Source organism: Lepidochelys kempii, chromosome 5, assembly GCF_965140285.1.
Source record: "Lepidochelys kempii isolate rLepKem1 chromosome 5, rLepKem1.hap1, whole genome shotgun sequence".
Lineage (NCBI taxonomy): Eukaryota > Metazoa > Chordata > Testudines > Cheloniidae > Lepidochelys > Lepidochelys kempii.
The window spans coordinates 113247172-113271187 of NC_136384.1; the positions used below are offsets into that span (position 1 = coordinate 113247172).

General features: G+C 38.7%; 1 protein-coding gene across 6 annotated transcripts in view; it reads left to right on the top strand.

The window, feature by feature from the left end:
- Nucleotides 1–24016, top strand: part of FOCAD (focadhesin) — a 200222-nt gene that overhangs the window by 144895 nt on the left and 31311 nt on the right. For all 6 annotated transcript variants that reach the window (XM_073345495.2, XM_073345491.2, XM_073345494.2 and 3 more), the window contains 7 exons: nt 1313–1401; nt 4217–4258; nt 7749–7857; nt 11696–11812; nt 14184–14422; nt 16231–16320; nt 22718–22865. In XM_073345495.2, the coding sequence (XP_073201596.1) occupies nt 1313–1401; nt 4217–4258; nt 7749–7857; nt 11696–11812; nt 14184–14422; nt 16231–16320; nt 22718–22865 (834 nt within the window). The remainder of the gene's footprint in view (nt 1–1312; nt 1402–4216; nt 4259–7748; nt 7858–11695; nt 11813–14183; nt 14423–16230; nt 16321–22717; nt 22866–24016) is intronic.

Below are 24016 nucleotides of genomic sequence, written 5' to 3' on the forward strand. Positions count from 1 at the left end.
ATATACCCACCATGACTACGGTCATACAGGCCTGAACTTAGCAATGTGTACAAACACATGCTTAGGTGCCTTGTGAAATTGGAATGGGCTTAAGAACGTGCTTAAAGTTAAGGATGTGTTTAGATGCTCTACTGAATCTGGGTCATAGAGAATCAGTGGCAGAGCTGAGAATGGAACATAGGAGTCCTGGTCCTGTCTCTAACTACTATGATGAGATTTCTTTATTTGGGCTTAGTGCTTGTGTATCGAGTTTTAGTGCATAGTAAGACAGAATGTGAATCTACAGCAAACTAGCTGGCCATGTGACCTTGCTGCCACACACTAACAATTTCACAGTGTTCTTGAAATGGAAGTGGGTCAGAACATATTATGGACTCTGTTGTTGTGCACTAGAAGTTCCATGGTGTGCTTTGATGTACTCCCCTTTTAAGCTCACTGTGGAAGTTCTAGTGCGCAGCAGCAGCAGAGTCCACATGGTCAGTTAGTATGTGGCAAGCTAGTGCACTGAAGAGTCACACTGTGGCTTGCCATGCACTAACTCTTTGTGTAGACAAGCCCTGATTCACATTTTGTGAATGACATTTGGATTTTGCAGAGATTACTCTCTTGTATTCTCAAGCTTTCATGATTATCCCACGTAAAGATGTTGAATGTTTGAAAAACAGTGCTTGTGCTCATATTTTTCCATCAAGACTTAATAAAATCAGTGGTTGCCTTGGGGGTAGAAGCTAAACCTAGACCCCCATTCTCAGTCTCCTACTAAACAGATTTGCTTAACACCTTCCAATCAGTCCTTCTCAGATCACAAAAGCATCCCATAAACCACTGTGGTGAGTTCAACAGCACATCCTTTGAGGCACAGGTAGAACTGGCATGAAGGATTGCAAAGAGGACAGTCATAGCAAGTAAAAGGTTGAGAAATTCTGCTTTAAATGATGCATTAAGAAAACAATAGGTTTTGCTGCGATTGTACCTTTGAGGTAGTTGGTTTCCAAATCTTCTTCCCTGTGGGATACAAGTTTGTCAATCCTTCTTTGTTACAAGGGAATAAGATTCCTTCCATCATTAGGAAGCTGGAGCGATTATTTCCATCTGTAGTAACCACTCCACTCTTCCCAGAATCAAAAATTGCAGTTCTTTCACTTAAGACCTTGTATATTACAATGGGATATAGTATCAAGAACAATTAGGTCCAGTCATGATATGGATCTCAAGGGAGAGTTTACATTTGTTACGCAAGTGTTCCCCCACAGAAATCTCAGGATTATTACCCATGCAAGATCTCCTTCTGATTTATGTTGTGATTCTGCAGGGGAGACAGGCAGAGCTGGAGATGCAGTTAAAACATGGAAAAGAGGATCCTGAAGAGGTGCAGTACAAACAATTTACAGCCTGGCTCTGGTAAGAGAATGACTGTCTGCTCCTCATCACTTGTAACTAACTGCAAGTGAGGGGCCAAAAGGGCGGGGATACTTCAAAGGCTTTAATGTTGCAAGTTTAATCATCAGTATGAGTGCTAATGAGAAAAAACAGATATGATCTCTAATTTTACAGATATGAGCTCTAATTTTTTAAAAGATGGAGAGAAGAGAGTGTAGGTAAGGCTGCTTATATTTACAGGTAGCTAACCCTTTGCAGTTTATGGAATCCAGTAGTGACAGTAGCTGGAAGGAATTGAAAACTGCAGTTATTTTATATCCTGTTATATGAAAACCTTTTGCTCAGTGCATAATTGAATAACAGGGACAAAAATTATGCTGTCTTTATTGAGTATGACTTTATATCATGTCAAGGCTTACATTTCTTGTAAAATCACAGGTTTCAGAGTAGCAGCTGTGTTAGTCTGTATCCGCAAAAAGAAAAGGAGTACTTGTGGCACCTTAGAGTCTAACAAATTTATTTGAGCATAAGTTTTCGTGAGCTACAGCTCACTTCATCGGATGCATGCAGTGGAAAATACAGTGGGGAGATTTTATATACACAGAGAACATGAAACAATGGGTGTTACCATATACACTGTAAGGAGAGTGATCAGGTAAGGTGAGCTATTACCAGCAGGGGAGAGAAAAACAAACAGCACCACCTTTTGTAGTGATAATCAAGGTAGGCCATTTTCAGCAGTTGACAAGAACTTGTGCTCATCAGCTGCTGGAAATGGCCCACCTTGATTATCACTACAAAAGGTAACACCCATTGTTTCATGTTCTCTGTGTACATAAAATCTCCCCACTGTATTTTCCACTGCATGCATCCAATGAAGTGAGCTGTAGCTCACGAAAGCTTATGCTCAAATAAATTTGTTCGTCTCTAAGGTGCCACAAGTACTTAATTTCTTGTAAAGACAGTCTTGGAGAAGGGAGATTGGGGGTGCATTCTCAGATACTGTGATGATGGGTACGTTATAAAACTTAAGGATGTGTTTGTGTGTGTGTGTGTGTGTGTGTGTGTGTGTGTGTGTTTTTAAAGATGTGTACTCTCATCCAGATCTTCAGCTGGTGTATATTAGTTTAGTTCCATTGAAGTCAATGGAGCTATGTTGCTTTTACAACAGAAGATTTAGTCATGTATGTTTATTATAGATGTCTCTCTTTCTCTCTCTCTCTCTGTATTTTATATGTTTTTGTACACATTCACATACACACAGTCAGGATGATCCTTAAAATAAATTAAACGTTGAGTTGGTATAAAGTCATATTCATTAAGGAAAATGTAATTTCTCAGTTATTTTATTCAACTAAGCACTGAGTATATGGTAGGTAAAATAGGCCTGATTCCCTCTTCTCTTGAAGGAGATTTTTGCCAATGGCACTGTATTTGATCCTCTGTATCCCAATAGGTATAAAGAGAAAAGTGTCTGCTCTCCTAGAACTTCTGAGTTAGGGTGGAAGTAGAAGACATTCTTGCAAAATTGCTTTTTAGGTCAAAGGACCAACAAAATCTGCCTTAGCCTCCTCTCCCCAGTGTTTGTAATTGCTCAACTGTTAAATTAAACAATTTTTTAAAAACTGATTTAAATTTGTGCAGATGTAAGTGCTAAGTCAGCAAAGGAAGTGGGTGCCCAGTTGTAAGGTTAAGAGTCTCTCCAGGCCCTTCCTCATGGGCTCAGTCCTGCAAGGTGCTGAATACCCTCAGTTCCCATTGACTTAAAAGGGATTTGAGGGTGCTGTGCACCTTACAGGATCAGGTTAGGATAAAAGGAGGGGCCAACACTCAGAGGACCTATTAGGTATTTATCAGTATTGCCCATCCTGAAATCTAACCTTGACGTTTGCTACAGTGGAGAGGTCAATACAGAATTTTACTGTTTTAATGCATTTTTGCACCATTATATTGAAGTTTTCCATTAATGGTTATGCCATTCAGTGTAAATGCTTTCAACTTAGGTAGGTTTTTTTAGTGACTGTGCAAAAACAAATATTGTGCTTAAAATGAAACATTGATTTTATTTTTTAAAGTATGAGTGACCTGTACACTTTGTTTTATAGCTATAATTTCAAACATTTTATTATGTGTTGTAGAAATTTCATTGAAGGATAGATATCTTTTTGGGTTGGATGACAGTCCTAGATAAGATTTACTACTTCATATTTTAAATTGTGGTGTATGGGATTTATATATTAAAAAAAACTTGTCAGTATAAAAGATTTATGGCAGCTCATCCTCTGGATATGAATGCAAAACTAAACAAATGAAGTCAAATAATGTGTTGTAAATTGAACACAGTAACATAGAATGTATTCTAAATGACCCTGTAGCTTTCATTTCAATACATTTAGACTATTGCACCACCTGATAGCTTAACCACACATAGTTATGTTCTGAAGTATAATAAATGTTGGATAAATTGTTATAGTTCTCCATTGTAGAATATTTACATTTTATTAGGCTGGGGCATAGAACAGCAACCTGGAAAGCTACCTGCAATAGCTAGATGATCAGATTTATGGCTGTTGCATGAACTTGTATTTTCCACAATGTGGTATAAAATCAGATAAGAGCCTTTTTAGAGGACAGCTTTAATGGATTTAAGGATGTGAAAAATGTAAGATGGTATGTGACAGTTTTTACTAGTTTACACTAAGTTTTATAAAATAAGTATTGGATGTGATGTTTGCTAACATAGAGTGGTCAATTGGAGGACTAGAGGGAAAATGGCCAAGTTCATGCTGCAATGTAAAGTATAATGTGCTAACTTTACTTTTTGTCTCTCCTGCAGGGTTAGAGACATGCTGACTGATGTTATCAAGGGTGCTTCAAAGTAAGAATTGTTCCTTTATTAGAGGCTAGAGAGTTATTTCCTCTGGATTTTTTTCACTGTGGATGATACAAGCCAATATTACCTATTAATGTGATTTCAACTCATAGCCACAAGTATAAGGATAGGAGCTTTCCCTCCATGTACTGCATTGTACAGTTGGCTAGGTGTATTATCCGAAGCATTAGGCATAGGCTGCTCAAAAGGCAGAATACCACTTTATGCACTAGTGGTCCAATCTTGTATGGCAGATGATTTTACTTAAGTCATTCTTTTTATCATTTTATTCCTCTCAGCTGTCTCAAGGGTGGAGCATCACCTCTTCAAAGCTAACCCACTGTCTCTCACTCTTAAGGGTTCCTGCTTGTGTCCAGACCCCTCTCCCTCCTGAAGGTAGATGCAGATATATGTTTTCAGACTGAAGTGAGCTGTAGCTCACGAAAGCTCATGCTCAAATAAATTGGTTAGTCTCTAAAGTGCCACAAGTACTCCTTTTCTTTTTGCGAATACAGACTAACACGGCTGTTACTCTGAAGACTGACACTGGCATGTTAGCTCATGGCATTGGGTTAGCAATGAACACTCTGGTCCCATCCTCAAACACCACTGAAAGGCTTTAGGGATGGTTGCTAGTGGCTTGATTTCTTCCCTGCATACACGTACTTCATTGATGGACATCACTTCACTGTGCCCTCCAGTTGGTTAACCTGGATAACAGCTTCTTGTGCTCTACCAGACAGAAGTGCCAAAAGCCACTAATCTGGATAAAAATAACCCTTAAAATCATAGGCTCTGTCATGGAGATTGCAGCAGTGATAGAACCACAGTGCTATTTATCATAGGCTGATTCAGTGGGTGGTACCTGCTGGAGCTGCAGAGAAGATTAGTTTTAAATATATTGGGAAATTCAAAGTTCTGGCAGTTCTAGATATTCAAAATTTCTGTAAAGTTTTTGAAGGTTTTTGCCTCTTTAACCATGCAGCTATTCTTGGTGAATGCTGCTGTTAGAAATGTTCACATCCATATGTTTCCCTCCAATCCACCTTCAGGTAGTTCACTCCTGGATGGAGGATGGGATGAAGAAGAGGAACTGATTAAAATTGAACTCTATATTTTAGCTACTCATTAAATGCCTATGAAAAGTTAGAGAACTAAAGGTTGAAATCCTTTGTGTAACTACTATAAAGAGCAAGATACAATACAGAGAAGCATAATGAACTCTCAGAATGTCATTTCCTGGCTCTAAGTAACAAGAGCCAATTTCTTGAAAAAGAATGTACAAGGTTTTTGTTATGAAAATAGTTCACTGGTCAAATTAGTTCGTTAGGTAACTTTTCACTGTTGGTTCCTAGGGTTACACTCTCTTCATTGCTAGCTTCCAGGGATTCCCATGGACAGACCATGCCGCTGGAGCTTTTGCTATGTTTTGTGTTTTTTTCTAGTCTAACTTCAATAAATTCCAGGATAGAATGGTCTAGTTTTTGAAACATTTTTGTTTTTTCTCATAGAACCTACTGGTTTGGGGGTCTGTGGTGTTGGTCTTTATGCTGACAGGCTGATATTTTGTTCTATGACAGTGGATTGTTTTTTATGAATTTAAGGCACCCAGGTGAGGTGGGGATAATTTAAAAGTGTCTAACAGCTGAGGCATTTTAGAGTGCAACCACTGTCACTAGCAGTAGACATAAAAATAAATGACTCCATCAGTAAATTCAGAAGTGATTTAAGGTAACATAAGAAGAATACTCTGAGAAATGAACTAGCCACCTAATAAAAATTATTTTAACTATCTTTGATCCAGAATGGTCTGGACTTAGTGTCCCAGAGCTGAAAAGTCAGTGACATTCCATTAAGACGCTCATCTGCCTAATCAAAAAAACTATTTTCAGATGCAAAAAGAAATCTCTAAAGAAAGGAGAATGGGTTTGAGCTTTCAGAGTAGTACATATTTATAGTAGTAGTTGAGCAGTCTTTCTGGATATGCAATACAGTGATGCAGTGTGTAAAAACAGAAACTGAAATGTAGAATACTTCATCTAACCATTACTGTACATTATATCAACATCCAGTATGATGGTATTTCACATATTCTATTCTACATAATACCTAAAAGGTAGACTACAGGATGACAGAGAAGTACTTGGAGCCTATCTTTGCAGTCCCTTTTCTGGACATAAACTGAACGCCAATGTCTTTGTTTTAGGAAAATCTTAAGAAAAAGCATCTAAAAGAATTTAGCAGGAAAGGCTCACAAGAGTACCTGTTCCCTAGCAATTTTCAAAATCAAGAGGATAGCAATCTAAATTTTAATTGATGGGAAAACTTGGATATGAAAACCCAGTTTTCTTCTTCCTCATTTCCACCACATACACAAGCACAGAGCATAGATCAAAAAGTGCCTAACAGTGACTTTAGTGCATAATTCATATTTAAAAGAGTCAGTGCTGGTCATAACTCCAGTTGCACCTGATGTCTCACAAGGTAAAAGACTTGGTGCTGGTTTTCTCCCTGTAATTTCATTGGCACTTAGGAATCTTTTATGCGTTTTAACCTTGCAGACATGATTACTGCTTCACTGCCTGATCCGTATATGTTGAAAGAGTATGGCTAAGCCACTCCTGCACCTAAACTCCACAGCTATTGGAAACTGATATGTTTATAAACAAGAAACTTTAAAATAACAAAATACTGAGGGAGCGTACATTTGTCCAGCATTGTTAGCAATTCCTGTGCACAGCTGTGAGAGTGTTCCAATCTGTGTACCAGGGAAAAGTTGCATTTCTGTGCTAGCACATATTGGAACTTTTCTTTATTACATTTGTATGAAATCTTAATGCTCTGTGGTAAGAATGCCACACAACACTTAGCTGCATAAAGGTTTATAGCCAGGTGAGACTGAGACCTGTTTCGTGGCTGTGTACGTGTTATGTGTGTTTACATGCCGCTCCTGCTGCTACTATAATAAGCACCTACCTCTCCAATCATTGCATGCTTTTGAAAGAGTGTGGCTGCTAGACTCAGCCATGTTAAGATTTTTGCAAGATAAGTACCATCATCAGACAAATGATTCTGTAGAAAGAATTTTATCTTTTCAGCAAAAGCAAAATATATAAATGGTGTGAGGAAGACTATTTAGCTTCTACAGACTTTCTTTAGTAACTTGAATGCAACAATAGTCTCTCTCTCTCTCTCTCTCATATACATATACACACGTTTGTGTTAGGCTTCGGATGACAAAGAGGGAAAAAAGAAAACTATTGAAACAGTAAGCTTAGTTTCCTCTCCCATCTCACTGTGATGTGAGGGTGAGATGTGGGGCACTTCCATTGGGTCAGTGAACCATCTGAGATAGTTGTTAGCTTTGAGAATCTCTCTGAAAGGTTGGTATTTGCTATGTAGGACTCTGGTGGCATGTGCTTTCCCAATTATTACAGTGTGTTTCATTTTCTGGATCTCTTGTGTCTTGTTAATTACTGTTTATTCTTTTCAATAGGGACAGCCCAGTGGTGAAAGGAAACTCTATCTTAGCTTTAACTGGCCTTGCAGTTGCTGTGACAAAATATGAAAATAGCCTTTCTTCAGACACTGAAGTAGGACCAGAGGTGAGTTAAAGCTTAGAAACACTGTTTTGTCATCTTAATGTGACTTACAATCAAAACAAAAGCACTGGGAGGTTGCATGGCTGGGAGAGCTGATAAAGGAATGCAGAACCCCTCACTCTCTCAGCCGTTCATATCCAGTCCTGCTCAGTAGAGACCATCTGCTAGCTCTGCTCTGTGCGCAGTGAGTTTGGTGGTCTCAATCTGACCGTGTCCTCCTCACACACAAAGTCACAATTGACACATTTGTTGTCAGTATTGTCAGAGCAGAGAAAGATCCAGTGGATAGTGAGGCTCCCCCTCCTGCTTTCTCCAGATCAGATTTAATAAAATGTTTTGAGAGAGGTTGCATTGCCACTGTCTGTGCTCTACCTGTACTGCAGCTCAATAGAGGACTTCACTTTCTGGGACTGGCAATCTGGCACTGGCCATGAGCTCTAAATTCACACATGGAAAATATCATTTGTTTTAGAAATAGATATATCCACAGTATGTGTGATTTGTGTATATAAATAATTACACACACAACTTTTGTCATTGTGTCCTCTGCCGCAGAGTATGGGCATTGGCATTCTTCTTATGTTGACCTCAAATCCTTAACCTTGGTTCATTATTTGGTCAGGAAAGGAGAACACTCGTTCTGCTTGAAGATCATTATTAACATGGATTTATTTTTCAGCTGGTAAAGTGATGACAAGTTGCTGGTATTTCCCAGTATAACAATAGTACAAATTTATAGATAGTATGGCTCAAGAAGCTGCTTTATATACCCGAAAATATAACCAGGAGGAGAGGGAAATGTGGATTGTAGCTAAATGTGAAAAGTAGGATTATTATGCCCAACTTTTCAGTGTAATAGAAATACCACAAACTAGTAGTCTGAATCTGTTTTATGTTAATTACCTTCCCACTGGATCTGCATGGATTGGAAGAGCTGTAAAGGGCCCCAGCAGCTGGGAATGCCACACACTGTTCTCCACTGACCACTCTGTCGAGGGCAGTAACAGTTTTGACAGGCTCTGGAGGGACAGTAATTCAGCCTTTTTATTGATGAAAAACAGGGTCATGATGCAAAGCCTTAAGGAGGTTAAAGTGGAATATATATATATCTTTAAGAGTGAGAGGAATGAAGATTTACTTGGTACATTGTGGTCTCCCAGTATTCTTGCCCCAGTGCCAGAAAACTCTGCCTGTTTTCTCCACCATGTACCTGGTTTTCAACTTGTTGATTTCCTGAAGATTCTTCTGAAAACCAGTCTCCATTAGGTTACTGTGGTATCCTGCTGCTAGGTCAATCTTTGTCACAGTTATTTGGCCTCACTGTTAATATTTGTTTCATTCTTGCATTTTTAGTGTTTTTACTTTGGTTAATAGCATCTGTCAGAACAGGGTGGGGCATTTTACAGTAGTGTGTGTTTGAGATTTTGCTTGTGTGGCCAAAGTGTTGAAGACCCTACATGTGTAAGTGCCAAAGAAGGCTGGAACTTGAATTTGATTTAATCAACTTATGTTTCCAGAAAGTAAGCCTTATTCTCAGAGGTGTGACATTAGCACTTATTAGGGACCTGAGGACACAGCTAAAGAGCTATAGAGCCTTTTCAGTTATGGGTCACCAGTTTGACTCTAGACCAGCTCAGTGGCAGTTAAAAGTTGTTCCTACCTAATGGAATCATAGAATCATAGACTTTAAGGTCAGAAGGGACCATTATGATCGTCGAGTCTGACCTCCTGCACAATGCAGGTCACGGAATCTCACCTACCAACTCCTGTAACAACCCTCTAACTTATGTCTGAGCTATTGAAGTCCTCAAATCGTGGTTTAAAGTCTTCAAGGTGCAGAGAATCCTCCAGCAAGTGACCCGTGCCCCACGCTGCCGAGGAAGGTGAAAAACCCCCGGGGTCTCTGCCTTGGAGGAAGTTTTGGTAGTTTCTGTATGAGGGGTGTGGAGTGCGTCCCACTCCAGGTTCCATATCACAAACTCATTCCCATCTCTTTTCACTAGATTTTAAGCTCTTTGGGGCAAGGGCAGTCTCTTATGAATGTTTTTGTGCAGTGCCGAGCACGATGGCTGGTTGGATTCTCTAGCAAGATCTCATGAAACAGGGACAAAAATTGCATTGTGTGTGATTAATTTGTAAGAATTAGCAACACTGTAAATTGCCACAGATAATTATGGGTAGGAAGAGTTCAGAAATCAGAAAACAGACCCCAAAACCGTGATTTTATCATTTCACAGTGTTTTCACTCTTTGGGTTGGCAATACTGAATTTTTGATATGAGTGACCTTCAGGAGCCTGTCCAGTCAGTTCTACCAGGATACCAAGTAGGGAAGCATTAGTAAATAGCCCCCTTAGAAAACTGACTTCTGAATTGTGGGGGAAACTACCTCTGTATCTCAGTATGTTTGTTCAGCGATGGTTTTAAACACATCTTATCAAGCTAATGAGCAAAAAATATGATGACATATGTTCTGTCTGCAAGTTCCTGGGTCATGTTGTTAGAAATAGTGCTGCTGGGAAATGGAATGAAGTTCTTCTCCATAAGGGGTGCCAGAGAACAAATTCAATCAAGCGAATTCATAAAATATTTGTATCCTGAACACCCACAACTACTATTCACTTACACCTACTAAATTAACTTGTTACAACATGGTATATAGAAATAGGGCCATGTGATTTCCTATGCCAAACGGTAGGTTTTTTCATCTTTTCTCAAGTGGAATAATAATCTTTGTTCTGCCCTGGGTGCTATTTCTAGCTCTGTCATAGTCTTTAGGGGACGTTGGGCAAGTTTCAGTCTATCTGAGCCCATTTCTTTGGTTGTACAGTGTCCCAGACATATTTTAAGGCTGGATTTGTTCATTTTGTAAAGCACCTTGAGAGACCCAGGTGGCAAGCACTACATAAGCACACAATATTTGTTGTTACTATTTTGCTAACAATGTTATGACTGAGGCACATACTGCCTCCTGTTTCTGAGAAAATTGTCTGTTACCCATTTTATTTCTGTCTCAAGGGGAAAAGGTCTTTTTAGGACTGATTTCCAGCCTGCTACTGAGGGTATGGGGTCAGGGGACTGCATTGTTAGAGGTACCATCCATACATTGCACACGTTAATCCAAGCATAATTTATTGCATTGGTAAATTGCACTTCCTGTGTCACGACACCTCAGTTTACTGTTTATTTTGTGTGTGCATGTTCTGTTTGTGCATCTGTTGTTTTAATACATTCTATTCTTGTTACAGCACACACCATTAAACAAAATATGAAAAGACGCCCTTTGACTGAGACACAAGTTGTGGTCCTGTCTGCCCATATATAGTGGCTATCCATGTAAAATTAAAGATCCCATGTCATTTTTCAAGAGAGCAAAATATTTAACCATAGTGTCCTTGGAGAATATCATGCTGTTCATTCAGGCTGAAATTTTTCAAGTTTTCATCCATGATTTTTGTTTCCACATTTAATTTATGCCTTGCTCTAGGAGAATTGATACAGCCAGTTACTTGCTCATATTGAGCCATAACAGTTTAGGGCTGTGGGTTTTTTCCCCTACTGCTGCTAGTTTGAGGCCTGATTCAGCCATCTTTGCTGTCATTGAATAATACCTTATTCTGCCAACTTCATGGAATGATTTGTGGGAATAAAATGTGCTACTCGTGAGTAAGAGTGGCAGAATTAGACCCTTGCTGAGTAGCTAAATACTTCATAGCTGGCACCTCAGCTGCTGAATCTGTCTTCTGTCCTTGAATGTGGCCTGGTTTAAGAATAGAAATGAATTAATATTTGGAAGCTGTTATTTAATGTTTATTGGCTTATGTCATTTTTCATTTCCTGTAGACCGAACCTGATTTTCTTCCCACAAAACACTGGATTTCTATGGTGATAGAAACACTCCTTAGTATTGTGAACAGTCGCTATCGTGCTAAAGGTCAAGTTTTCCCATGGTTCTACCAGGTACATCTAGAAGTATAAAAACATATAGAGAACGAGGTTAAATCAGTAACTATTATGGGCAAGAGAATAGATATTTGGATTTAGTGATCTTAATGTCGATGACTGTATGAAATAATTGTTTAATCTTGGTTTTTATTGATGCTATTAATTCTTGCAAAAAGACGTGTGGGAGGATGAGAAGGCTTTATTTTATTTTTTAGCAAATTTGCTTATTTGTATATTTTTTCTCTGATTTTTTTCCTTCAACTCTCTCTTGAATTTTCTTCTCTGTTTGAGTTTCAGCAGTTATTGGTATCTATTTTATTATTATTATTATTACTATTATTTTGCAGTTTAAATAAACAACAACCCTAACCTCCATAACATTTCTACCTGCATGTAGAAAACTTAACAATAAAACGTTAGCATATCAACCTAAATAGATTCTCATACCACACCACAAATCAAAATTCTGAGTTTGAGTAAAAACATGGCTCTTAAATCATGCTCTGTAGGTTGTGTAACTCTGACTCTGAATGGGGAGTTATGCAGTCAAGGTCCTTCCCCTGAAAATGCCTTGTTCAACTCTCATATCTAGGGACCATTAGCAGAAACATCCTTTCTGATTTCAAACTGATAACTAGAACCTAAAGTATGAACCTGAACCCCTTGAATAGCATCTGGAGGTGAACTGGAAGCCAGTGTAGTCTTCATGAAACAGGTGTCATATGTTCTGTGCAGATACCACTGCTAAGTACACTGCAGCTGTGTTCTGAATTAGCTAAAGCTTCCTTTCTAGTTTCTCTTCAAAATGGTATACTTGTGTAGAACACCTTGTAGGAGGAGCCTTCAAGGGCACTGAATGACAGTGAGCATTATTGATAAAGGGTGAGCAAACTCCTTTCCCATGGAAGACACCACTTCTGTCCCTCTCTAAGTTCTTCCATCTACCTAATAATATCAAGTTGATCTGAGCTTCAACCACCTCGTCATTATCTATGTTTCTGTCTTGGCCAGTCTGCAGGAAGAGCAAAGAAACCACACAGCTTGGGTTAGATGAGAGGAACATAGAGTGGGGTATAAGCCATGTGATGGAACCGCAGCTCCAGCCCTCTCACCGTCTCCCCTAGTGGCCTCACATAGACTGAACAGAAGGGGCGTAATAGAATGGTTCCTGTGAGAGGTCCCTCATGCAAGAGGTGGCTCATGGTGAATGAGCATTTGTACACAAACTCTCTCTGTAATCTTTCTTAAGGAACTGATCCATAAAAGGCGGTTGCATCTAGCCACATCAACAAAACATCAAGGGCAACAGTACTGAAGACTGATAGATCTAAAAGAGTTAATATCAACCCTAGACCTCTGTCATTACCGGGGGAGGGCCCAGACAACCAAAATCAGTGCAATATTAACACCACTTGCAAATATAATGCCAGACTGCCAAGGTCAAAGGAAATCCAGGGACTCAGTTGGTACTAGAGTTAATATGTTGCAGTCTTCCAAACCATCTGCCTCCAGAAGTGGTACAATTTAAAAATACATTGTATTTTTGAGACAGATCCCAGGGACTTCATTCACAGCAGTTCCCTCTTCCAAAAATACAATATATTTTAAAATATGTTTTTACTTTCTCAGTCTGTAAATTTCAAAGGACAAAGCCTCCTGTAGAAATCACTGCTCTACAGGATACCTGGCATTCTGATTTGAGTAGTTTTCTTTTTCTTCCCATAATTATATATAAGCTAATACACATATAGTAGGCTATTGCGTATAATCAGCTTTTATTTATAGCTTTGTAAATAGAGGCAGTTACAGGGATTTCAGCTTTTAAAATGAAAAGGAATTTAAAGCCTTTGTGATGAATAATCTATCTCCTGGGAAGCTTTTCCACCAAAAATTTTGCAGGATCTGCTGATGTTCCTCCACCCTGGACTTGATGTTTCCCCGCCGCTAAAGCAGCTTTTTTTTTTCTTGATAAATTCCTGGCTTTGTGTAATTACAGAATCGCATGCCTGTTTTTATTGACACATACATGAGTTGGATCACTTTGCTGAATATTTTAGTAAGAAAGCTGACTATGAAAACAGATAAATGTATTTATACTCAGACCAGCTATTGAATTCCTATTTCCCTCACACACTTTGTTTTTAATTCCATATTTACTCATCCTATTTTCATTCTAGAATGTATATTTTCAATTACCATATTATTAAACTGGTTATGAGGGGAAAAGAAATGTTGCTGGAGGCAAAGCCATGAAATACTATATGCTCCCAAATAGAAATGCTATTACAGTACTGTATGCGGTATACTTTTATATTCCTAAAATACTGTTTTCCCTCGCAAATTGGAAAAAAGAACAAAAAAATCTTTTTTTTTTAATGTGTCCTAGAAATCCTATTCTGGTGAAAACACAGCCAGTGCTATTGCTCGCTCCTGTGCAGCCACTGCTTTGTCTCTCTTGGTGCCAGTTTTCATTGTATCCTGCAAGGAGAAGGTTGAGGAAGTCCTGAGTGTACTGACTGCCAGGTTACCTGGGAAACCAAATGCTGATGAGTCTCAAGCTGTTCAAATCCACATAGGCCTTGCTTTGGGGATGTTTATCTCACGTTTGTGTGAAGAAAAAGTCAGGTATGGATTACAGTCTACAGCAGGTGTGTAAATAACTAACTTCCTCCCCTTCCCGTAATGTGGTGTTTAAGTTCTGCAGAATAAAGTGTTTACATTTTGTAGTCTAATGATTCCCAAGGTCTTTTGCAAGATTACTTAAAACATCTTTTTTATTTCTTGATTAATCTCTTCTTCTTCCCCTCCTCTGTTATTGTTGCCATACTGTGCTAGGTGTGCTTGTTTAAATACAGCATGACACCCTCAAGATTAATGATGCGTTTTAGTTTTCATAATTGTGTAGGTGTGAAGATGCTCGTGTGACTCACTTCAGTGATACAGCCACAAAAAAATGTTAAGGGGATTAGCTTCCCTTATTTATATCATTGTGTGGTGGTATTCACAATTGTAAGAACATGATTGTCACTGTTTGTGTTAAGCTATATGCTGCAGAAGTATGACATACAACAAGAATGTCTGGTTTCTTGCACCTGATACTAAACCTCTTGGCTGCATCATGAAACACACCACTTTCTAAAAGCTGTGTGTATCCAGTATAACGGACCTTCTTGAAAGTGTATCATTACTCTGTGGGGTGACGACAGCATTCTCAGGGACTGTTTGGTAGAAGTTACCTTACAGCATATCTGTGCAAGATTGAAAGGAGACTCTCCGAGATGATTGCCACAGATTCCTGAATGTTGCCAAGAAATTCAGGCACTCAGCTTAAGCTATGGATGTTTTTAACTTCATGACTTTTAGGGTTTGTGTTTGCTTATACCCATAGTAAAATACAGGTACTTGATTTAGGTCTTGCTGGCATAGCTATTATTTTTATCCCTTCAAGCTGAGGGTTTCTAAAGCAACTCCCTTGGCTAAAATGCATTTTGCATTCATGCGCTACCCTGATATTCAGTACTAAGGGGATAATGGGAAAATAAGATTGCCCTGCTTTTTAAAAACCTACAGCAAAGTTTGAGGATACATTGCCTCTTGATAATTAGTCAGTAGTGACAACTGAGCTACAGATAAGCCATAAAAGCCTTCTGAGAAAACAGGATTAGATCATCCCACTGTACCAGGGGACCTGAACTATAGTTTGACTTTTTTTTTTTTTTTAAAGGAGAATAGCAAGAGGACATTTTTTAAAAATTCCTTGCATATTAAGGCAGGTCGGTTTTTGCTTTTTTGCCACCAAATTTTCTCGCTTGTCATAGTATTAAATTCAGCTACCAAACTCTGACTTAGGAAACTATTCAAGTTGAACCTAGAGATAATTTACACCAAAGCCTTCCTACTCTTTAAGAGGATTTTCAGCACATTCTGTAAGCAAGAAATCCTTTGGGGGTTAGTTCAGGATGTTCAGGCCTCTTTCTCCAAATAAGATCCAAGGATTTTGCTTTTCATTTGTGGTGCCGGTGGTGAGGGAGCAACTTTTCAAGAGTGAGCCACAAAATTAAGTCTCTGAAAACATTAAGCCTGTGAAAAATTAAAGGTGCAGCTGCAGCCAAGTTTTATGGGCCATGTACTACTGTGGTTTTCTTCCTTTTTGGTGTTAGCAGTAAAGGTCTCAGGCTTCTGTGTGAGTGCTGCCTCATTACAACTGAGCCAGTTAGAAACAGTGGTGAGTGCTGAAGTGGATTCGTGGACTTCAGCTGTACATGTGTTTGTGTGAAAGCACAAAAAATGAACAATCATGCACTTACGTAGTATGAAATCTATTTTTTTTTAGCAAATAAAAAACAGTGTTGAATGGCAAGTTCATTCTTACCAATATCACAAGCAGCTTGAGGAGCTGAACAGTATCTTTTCTATTTTTTTTTTTCCTGTAGTGATGTATCTGGCCAACAGATGAATTTACTTCTAATGAAGTCCCTTGATGCATTGGAAGATTGCTGCTTTGACACTAGTCTGGAGTACAAGTAGGTTTATTCCATTACTGATGTCAGTGTTTACTATGATTTTTACCATTCTTATAGTCCATTAGGGCTTCAACCCACAAATTCTGAATTTAGGACCCCAAACCTGTTGCTATGAGGAGACTGATCCTGTCCGTCCTTGAATACTTCTACCTGTCTTGTGTCTTTTAAATCCCTTACCGTGCTCATTTTAACATACATGTTAGGATTAAAAATTCAATTATCTTGTTCATTGGCGATGGAGCAGCAGGCAGTGGCAGCAATTTGAGGTGGAGCATTGTTGCGCACCGTACCTGCACATGTTCGTTAATGAAAGACACTTTTGAAAGTGCCCCTCTGTGTTCTTCGATAGCTGCCAAGATGTTCAATGGAGTCTAGTTGCTGCTGCTGCTCTGGAGCCTATTACTGGAATGTGCATGTGTGCACAATATAGTCTGAGCCATAGGAGCAGCTGCCTCTCATGGCTCCTTTATCTGGGAGAGCCAGTCTGTTCAATTAACAGCTGTGGATGGCATGAAGAATATGAAGGGAGGCAAATGTGTGTCATATGCTGCAGGTTCCTTGAAGGGAGCAGCAGTATGTCAGCAGGGCAAGACATTGTTGAAGAATATTCATAGTTACCAACATAGGCAAGCCCAAAAGTATCTGCATACTGGATTTCCTGTATATTAGTTGCCACTTAACAATCAACATGTACCACAGAATGGCATCTCAGATATGATAGTTACTTTCTATTCTAGGAACAGAGAAATATCTGCAATATCTCAGGTATCACTGTAGGTAAATGTTAACTTTGTAATGATGACCACTTGTGTTGATTCTTCTGTTACCAAAGGCATCAGAGCAACAATTTCTGTTCTTCCCCTCCCCCTTTGTACTTCTTCAAAAGCCCAGGAGGGGTCACAGCTGTACTTCATTGGGCTCTGAAGTTGGAAAGATTAGTTTGGATTCTGATTTGAGTTTCTCTGCCCTTGGCTGGCATAGAATGCACAGGGAGTTGTATCAGCTGCATCACATTGTTATACCCACCGCTGCTTAAGATAAAAGCTTCACAGTAACAGCCAAAATAGTCCCTCCCCTCCCCCGCACCTGCCAGCGAGAGGCGGACAGAAGAACACAAAACTGGAGAAGAGAAGAGGAAAGATTAAAGCCTTTTTCCCCCTGTAAAGCGAGTGGGGGGGGTGGAGGGGGAAAGAGTGTTAAGCTAGTTATAAAATTGGTGTGCAGTGTGAATCCTTAACTTGAAACTGAGCAAGGAAGTATTTTTAGGCTTTAGTTGCTATTGATTCTTGTCCAGCTAAAACAATAGCTGTTTTTAAAGTGGGTTCCTTTAGCCTTTATATTTTGCACCATAGACACTCTTGCCTATGTGACTTCAGTAGTATGTTTATTTCATTTGGCCTTCATCTGCTGGAGATTGTCTGAAGATACTCTGGTGTTCTGTTCCATCAAAAATATGCTACAAACTGTCTGCAAATAGATATAATATGTTACATAAATAAGGAAAAAGTTCAGTTTTACACCCAACATATGTTCCCTCTAAATGTGGTTGGAATAAAGTTGCTTCTATTTAATATGTTTCTGGGAGAGTTGCTTCTGGTGATATAAGTCACCAAGAGCAAATTCATCATGCTGGCCTGATTTAAAAGGTGTGTAGCTTTTATTGAGAGATCTCTAGCTGCTTGGAGCTGCCATGTGCTTGGAGAGGATATGTCTTATATCTTACTGCCATCTAGTGGAAAAGACATCACTTACTACCATATTTTTTCACTGTTGCACAGTAGATCTTTTGGTTTGTATAAATTTTTTTGCAAACTAGTGGCTCAGTACTGCCACTAATACATGATATGCACCATTTAGGAGATGCAGTGAGACATCCTATGTATCAAAGAGCATTACAGATTTTTTCCTTGCGTGCCTATTTAATAGAAAAATTCAGTGCAGTGTGTACTGCATACACTGGAGTTCACATAACACTGTACACTTTTGACTGATACGTTGACTGTCTATGTTGATAATAGTGTTGTTCACGTCAGTGATGTTCAGTTTAATTAGGATAATTCTCTCTTGCATTTTTTGTTAGTGTACTAATTCTTTAGTATTTTAAGGCAAAAAACCAAAAGATAGGGAGCTATTTCAAATAAGCAATAAATATTATAATAAGCAACAAGATTACATGAATATTATAAAACATCTGTTCAACTAAACCAACAAATGATTGTTTACACCATCATATTGTACTATTACAGAGCTGCAAGTCTGCGTAAATTACAGAAAAAATACTTAAAATCTTGCAAAACCGTTCTCTTCCAATAGGCCACCATAAGAATGACACAGTATTGACACTCCCTCTTACCCAAAAACCCAAACAACCAACCAAACATACAAAAAATCCTACCCTGAAACAAATTAGCCTTAAGGGGGGAAGAACCCTAATAACATTTTAGAAAACCAAAAACTTTACTCCCCCGGCCCCCTACAAAGAGACATGTCAGACACTCCAAGCAATCAGATAGGGACTTTGGTATTGCTATTGATTTTACATGGAAGATGCTCAGATGCTACAGTGATGTGTGGTGGTATAAAACCCTAAGATAGAGAATTAAATAAATATTGTTTAGAAACCTATATTCACACACATTACTGTTGAGTATATGTGTATGTGTAAATATATATAAAATGGGGGATTTTGACAAATAACTCAATGATTAAGTCACTAGTAGAGTCATTAGGCTCTCTCTCTCAACATTATTGACACACAGAAGGTTCACTATGTGTTTGCATTCATAGTTATATAATGCCTTTTTATGTTGTTGTTCTAATTTACATTGAATATATTATCTCTCTAAAAAATTCAATTCTACAAGGATCACAGAGAAAGCAAGGTGAAAAGAACCAATCCAAAGAGAACATCCAGTTTCATCCAATTGTTACAACACAATATGCAGATAGCGAATATATTGAACAACATATCGTCCTTGTTTTATTACGTATTGGCTTGGGAATTTTTTTCCTTTTCAACCTAAGAAAAACAGTGTGTGTTGAAGATGGGGTTAACTTTGACCTCTCTTTGGTTTATGTATGCTCCAAATGTTGAAGTATGCCAAGATAAGTCACAAATAAGTGGTAGTATTTGTGGCTTACCAAATATATATTTTCCTTCCTTAAGGTATATTTTTATAGAGCCTTTCAAATGTTTGGTTACTATATTGATCTATGGTATAGCTGAACTAGTCTACAACTACTTGAAGAACAAACAAGATAGGACAAGTTTGATTGTGGGCAAAAGATGAATGTTAATGCTTATCTGTTCAGTATATGTGCAATAATGAGCCTGATAAATCTGAAATTTTCAAGGCATTAAATGGCCTCCATTCAAATAATCATCTAACATCTGTGCACAATAAATTGATTTGCCTCTGCAAAATGTTTAATATGATCAAATATCTGCTTGACAGCAGTACAGGGTAAGTTTCAAACATTTTCGGTACAGCGCTCCATCATTAAACCTTCTTATAGATTGCTGGTCCAACTGTAGTCAATGGCAAAAATTCCTGTTAACATCAGTGGTTTCAGGATTTAGCCCTTATGCATAATATTGGCCCTTTTAACTTTTATTTTTGTATTAATTATTTGTGAAGCACTTTGTGGAGCAATATATTCTACAGTACTATATATGGTTGAATTATTCTGCTAAGAAGAGAAAATACCATTATTGTCATTATGTCAGAAATATTACAGTAAGATCCCATAGAGCATGCTGTGGCACTTTCACTGGTATGTTTTTAATGACCGTATAGACACAATTTAAAAAGAGAGAAGTAAGAATTATCACTAATAAATTCACTGTTTTCCTCACAAAACTTTATTCCTCTTACACTCTCCTATGAAATGTAAATAATTTTTAAAGCATTGTTACACTGGAAATTGTTGTGATTGGAAATCTAACTATATCTAACACATTTTTTCTTTTAGCCAAACTTTGTCTCTAATTTTTGCATATTTTATGGATAAATTATAATATAAAATTTATATATGATAACTTGCGATAATTCTAAATATTTAATTTTCCAGTTGTTCATTAGTTCATATATCCCAGTGATATTTAGGAGTATCTGTTGCTGAGGGTTATCTTCATTGTCCTCTGAGGCGTAGATAGAGACTGGGAAAAAATGTGTCTGATCCTTATAGCCACTGCCAATTGCTGTTGGAAAGTGTTAAATATTTAAAGATAATGCCAAAGTATTTCTTGAAGTTATTTTTTAAACAGGATATCCTAAGTTTTAACAAGAGTCCCCAGAACTCCTGCCCTCCTTGTTTCACATTGCATTGACTGTTCACTTTAACAGTTAATATTGCTAGTGACATCAGTATAGTATATTATGTGCATAAGAGCTGGGAGTGCTCCATCTCTAGAGGCAATGAACTCTTATCTGTGTGTCTGTGAGGAAGAGAGAGAGAGCAGTCCTTTAAGGAGATTAGGTATCAGTCATAGTAGTAGTATCTATGCAGTTGAAATGCCATATAGGTTCAAATTGAGTTTCTACAGCTCAGTATCCTGCGTAGTATTGAAAAATAGATCCAGAAGGAGCCTAGGCTTCCTTAACTCTTCCCAATCCATCGGTGATCTTCTTGAAAACACCATCCTGGCCACTATGGATGTAGAAGCCCTCTACACCAACATTCCACACAAAGACTACAAGCTGTCAGGAACAGTATCCCCGATAATGTCACTGCAAACCTGGTAGCTGAACTTTGTGACTTTGTCCTCACCCATAACTATTTCACATTTGGGGACAATGTATACCTTCAAATCAGCAGTGCTGCTATGGGTACCGCATGGCCCCACAGTATGCCAACATTTTCATGGCTGACTTAGAACAACGCTTCCTCAGCTCTCGTCCCCTAATGCCCCTACTCTACTTGCGCTATATTGATGACATCTTCATCATCTGGACCCCTGGAAAAGAAGCCCTTGAGGAATTCCACCATGATTTCAACAATTTCCATCCCACCCTCAACCTGGACCAGTCCACATAAGAGATCCACTTCCTGGACACTACGGTGCTAATAAGCGATGGTCACATAAACACCACCCTATACCGGAAACCTACTGAACGCTATTCCTATCTACATGCCTCCAGCTTTCATCCAGACCACACCATATGATCCATTGTCTACAGCCAAGCTCTACGTTACAACCGCATTTGCTCCAACTCCTCAGATAGAGACAAACACCTACAAGATCTCTGTCAAGCATTCTTACAACTACAATACCCACCTGCTGAAGTGAAGAAACAGATTGACAGAGCCAGAAGAGTACCCAGAAGTCACCTACTACAGGACGGGCCCAACAAAGAAAATAACAGAACGCTCCTAGCCATCACCTTTAGCCCCCAACTAAAACCTCTCCAATGCATCGTCAGGGATCTACAACCTATCCTGAAGGACGACCCATCACTTTCACAGATCTTGGGAGACAGGCCAGTCCTTGCTTACAGACAGCCTCCCAACCTGAAGCAAATACTCACCAGCAACCACACACCACACCACAGAACCACTAACCCAGGAACCTATCCTTGCAACAAAGCCTGTTGCCAGCTGTGCCCACATATCTATTCAGGGGACACCATCACAGGGCCTAATCACATCAGCCACTCTATCAGAAGCTCGTTCACCTGCATATCTACAAATGTGATACATGCCATCATGTGCCAGCAATGCCCCTCTGCCATGTACATTGGTCAAACTGGACAGTCTCTACGTAAAAGAATAAATGGACACAAATCAGACATCAAGAATGATAACATTCAAAAACCAGTTGGAAAACACTTCAATCTCTCTTGTCACTCGATTACACCTAAAAGTGGCAATTCTTCAACAAAAAAACTTCAAAAACAGACTCCAACAAGAGACTGCTGAATTGGAATTAATTTGCAAACTGGATACAATTAACTTAGGCTTGAATAGCGACTGGGAGTGGATGGGTCATTACACAAAGTAAAACTATTTCTCCATGTTTATTCCCCCCCCCAACCCCCCACTATTTCTCAGACGTTCTTGTCAACTGCTTGAAATGGCCCACCTTGATTATCACTACAAAATTCCTCCCCACCCCCCCGCTCTCCTACTGGTAACAGCTCACCTTAAGTGATCACTCTCTTGTTACAGTGTGTATGGTAACACCCATTGTTTCGTGTTTTCTATGTATATAAATCTCCCCACTGTATTTTCCACTGAATGCATCCGATGAAGTGAACGGTAGCTCACGAAAGCTTATGCTCAAATAAATTTGTTTGTCTCTAAGGTGCCACAAGTACTCCTTTTCTTTTTGTGAATACAGACTAACACAGCTGCTACTCTGAAACCTAACCCTTTTATGTTTTCTCTTCTTTTTAAGCACTGGATGCATCTTGGGTGTAGGACTGGTTCTTTCATTTATGAGTCACAGCAGCCAAACAGAATCACGGGTTCATGTCTCTGCCTCTCTGAGGAAACTCTGTAACTACCTGGATGACAGTGAAGAGCAAAGCAGAACGTTCCAGGAGGTAGGACTCTTTTTTTTTAATCATAACTTTCTATCCCCTCCACCTTTCCTTTGTCCCCACCCGTAACACTGATTTTTACTGAAGACATAGCCATACATCCCAGACTAATGATACACAATTCCAAGGTATGTTTCTTTTATGCATGAACCTTTGCCCTCTAGTTTTTCTTTTATCATAACATTCTAGCTTTATATTTATTAAACAAAGCTTATTTGAGATTCTGTGTTTTTTATTTAATACAGCACCGGCACAAAAAAATAATACATCAAACTATTTTTAGATAGAAACCTTGTCTCTTCTTAGGTAGAATCCTTGCTGCAAGGGATAGTCTCCCAGAAAGCACAAAGCAAGTTACTGATAAACGAGGATAACCCTTCCTTTAAAGTGGTCTCTGCTCCTTTCTTTGAAAGTTCGTTTTGCTTGCTCCTGTGATTGTAGCACTAAGGAATGCTACTGTGGCTGAGAGTTTGTCAGCATTTCCCATTATAACTGTTTTCAAGTGTTTTAAAACTCAGATGAGTGGGGTTTAAGCATAACATTATTTATATAGTGCCAAAATGCATGACACTTAACAGACAAATGAGATGTCATCCCTTCCCCAAAGAGTTTACAATTCAAGTTGAGATGTAACTTGATTAGTGAGGCTGACAAAACTGGGGAAACCGTAATGGAGACTGAGAGAGAGAGCAAATTAGAGCATGTGCTTATATTTAAAAAAAGCCTGTTCCTGTCACATTTAAGCCCATTGCATGCTGAATAGTTGAATTACATAATCCCCTGTTTTTCTAAGGGATTTATAAGCCATCAGTACAGAGTTCTACTTTTTTTGTACAGCACTAAAACTTCTTTCTTTTCTTTTTTAAAATAAAGGTATATTTTTATATAGTTCAGTTTTTGCTGGCAGTCAATATATGTTGTGGATTAGCCTTCTATAGTTCTTGGATTTTGCAATGAAGTGTTTTATAGCTATAAAGTAATGTTTCATCCCCATTGATTCTAGAGTGCTTTACTGAACCTTAACTGGTGTACAAATTTTACACAGGGTTCAGTGTAGCAACTGCTGGAGTGACATGCAGCAGCTGTTTAACATTACAAAAGACTTTGGGATAAGAAGTAAAGCATATTTCTTTTCAATTTGAAACTCCATAGGG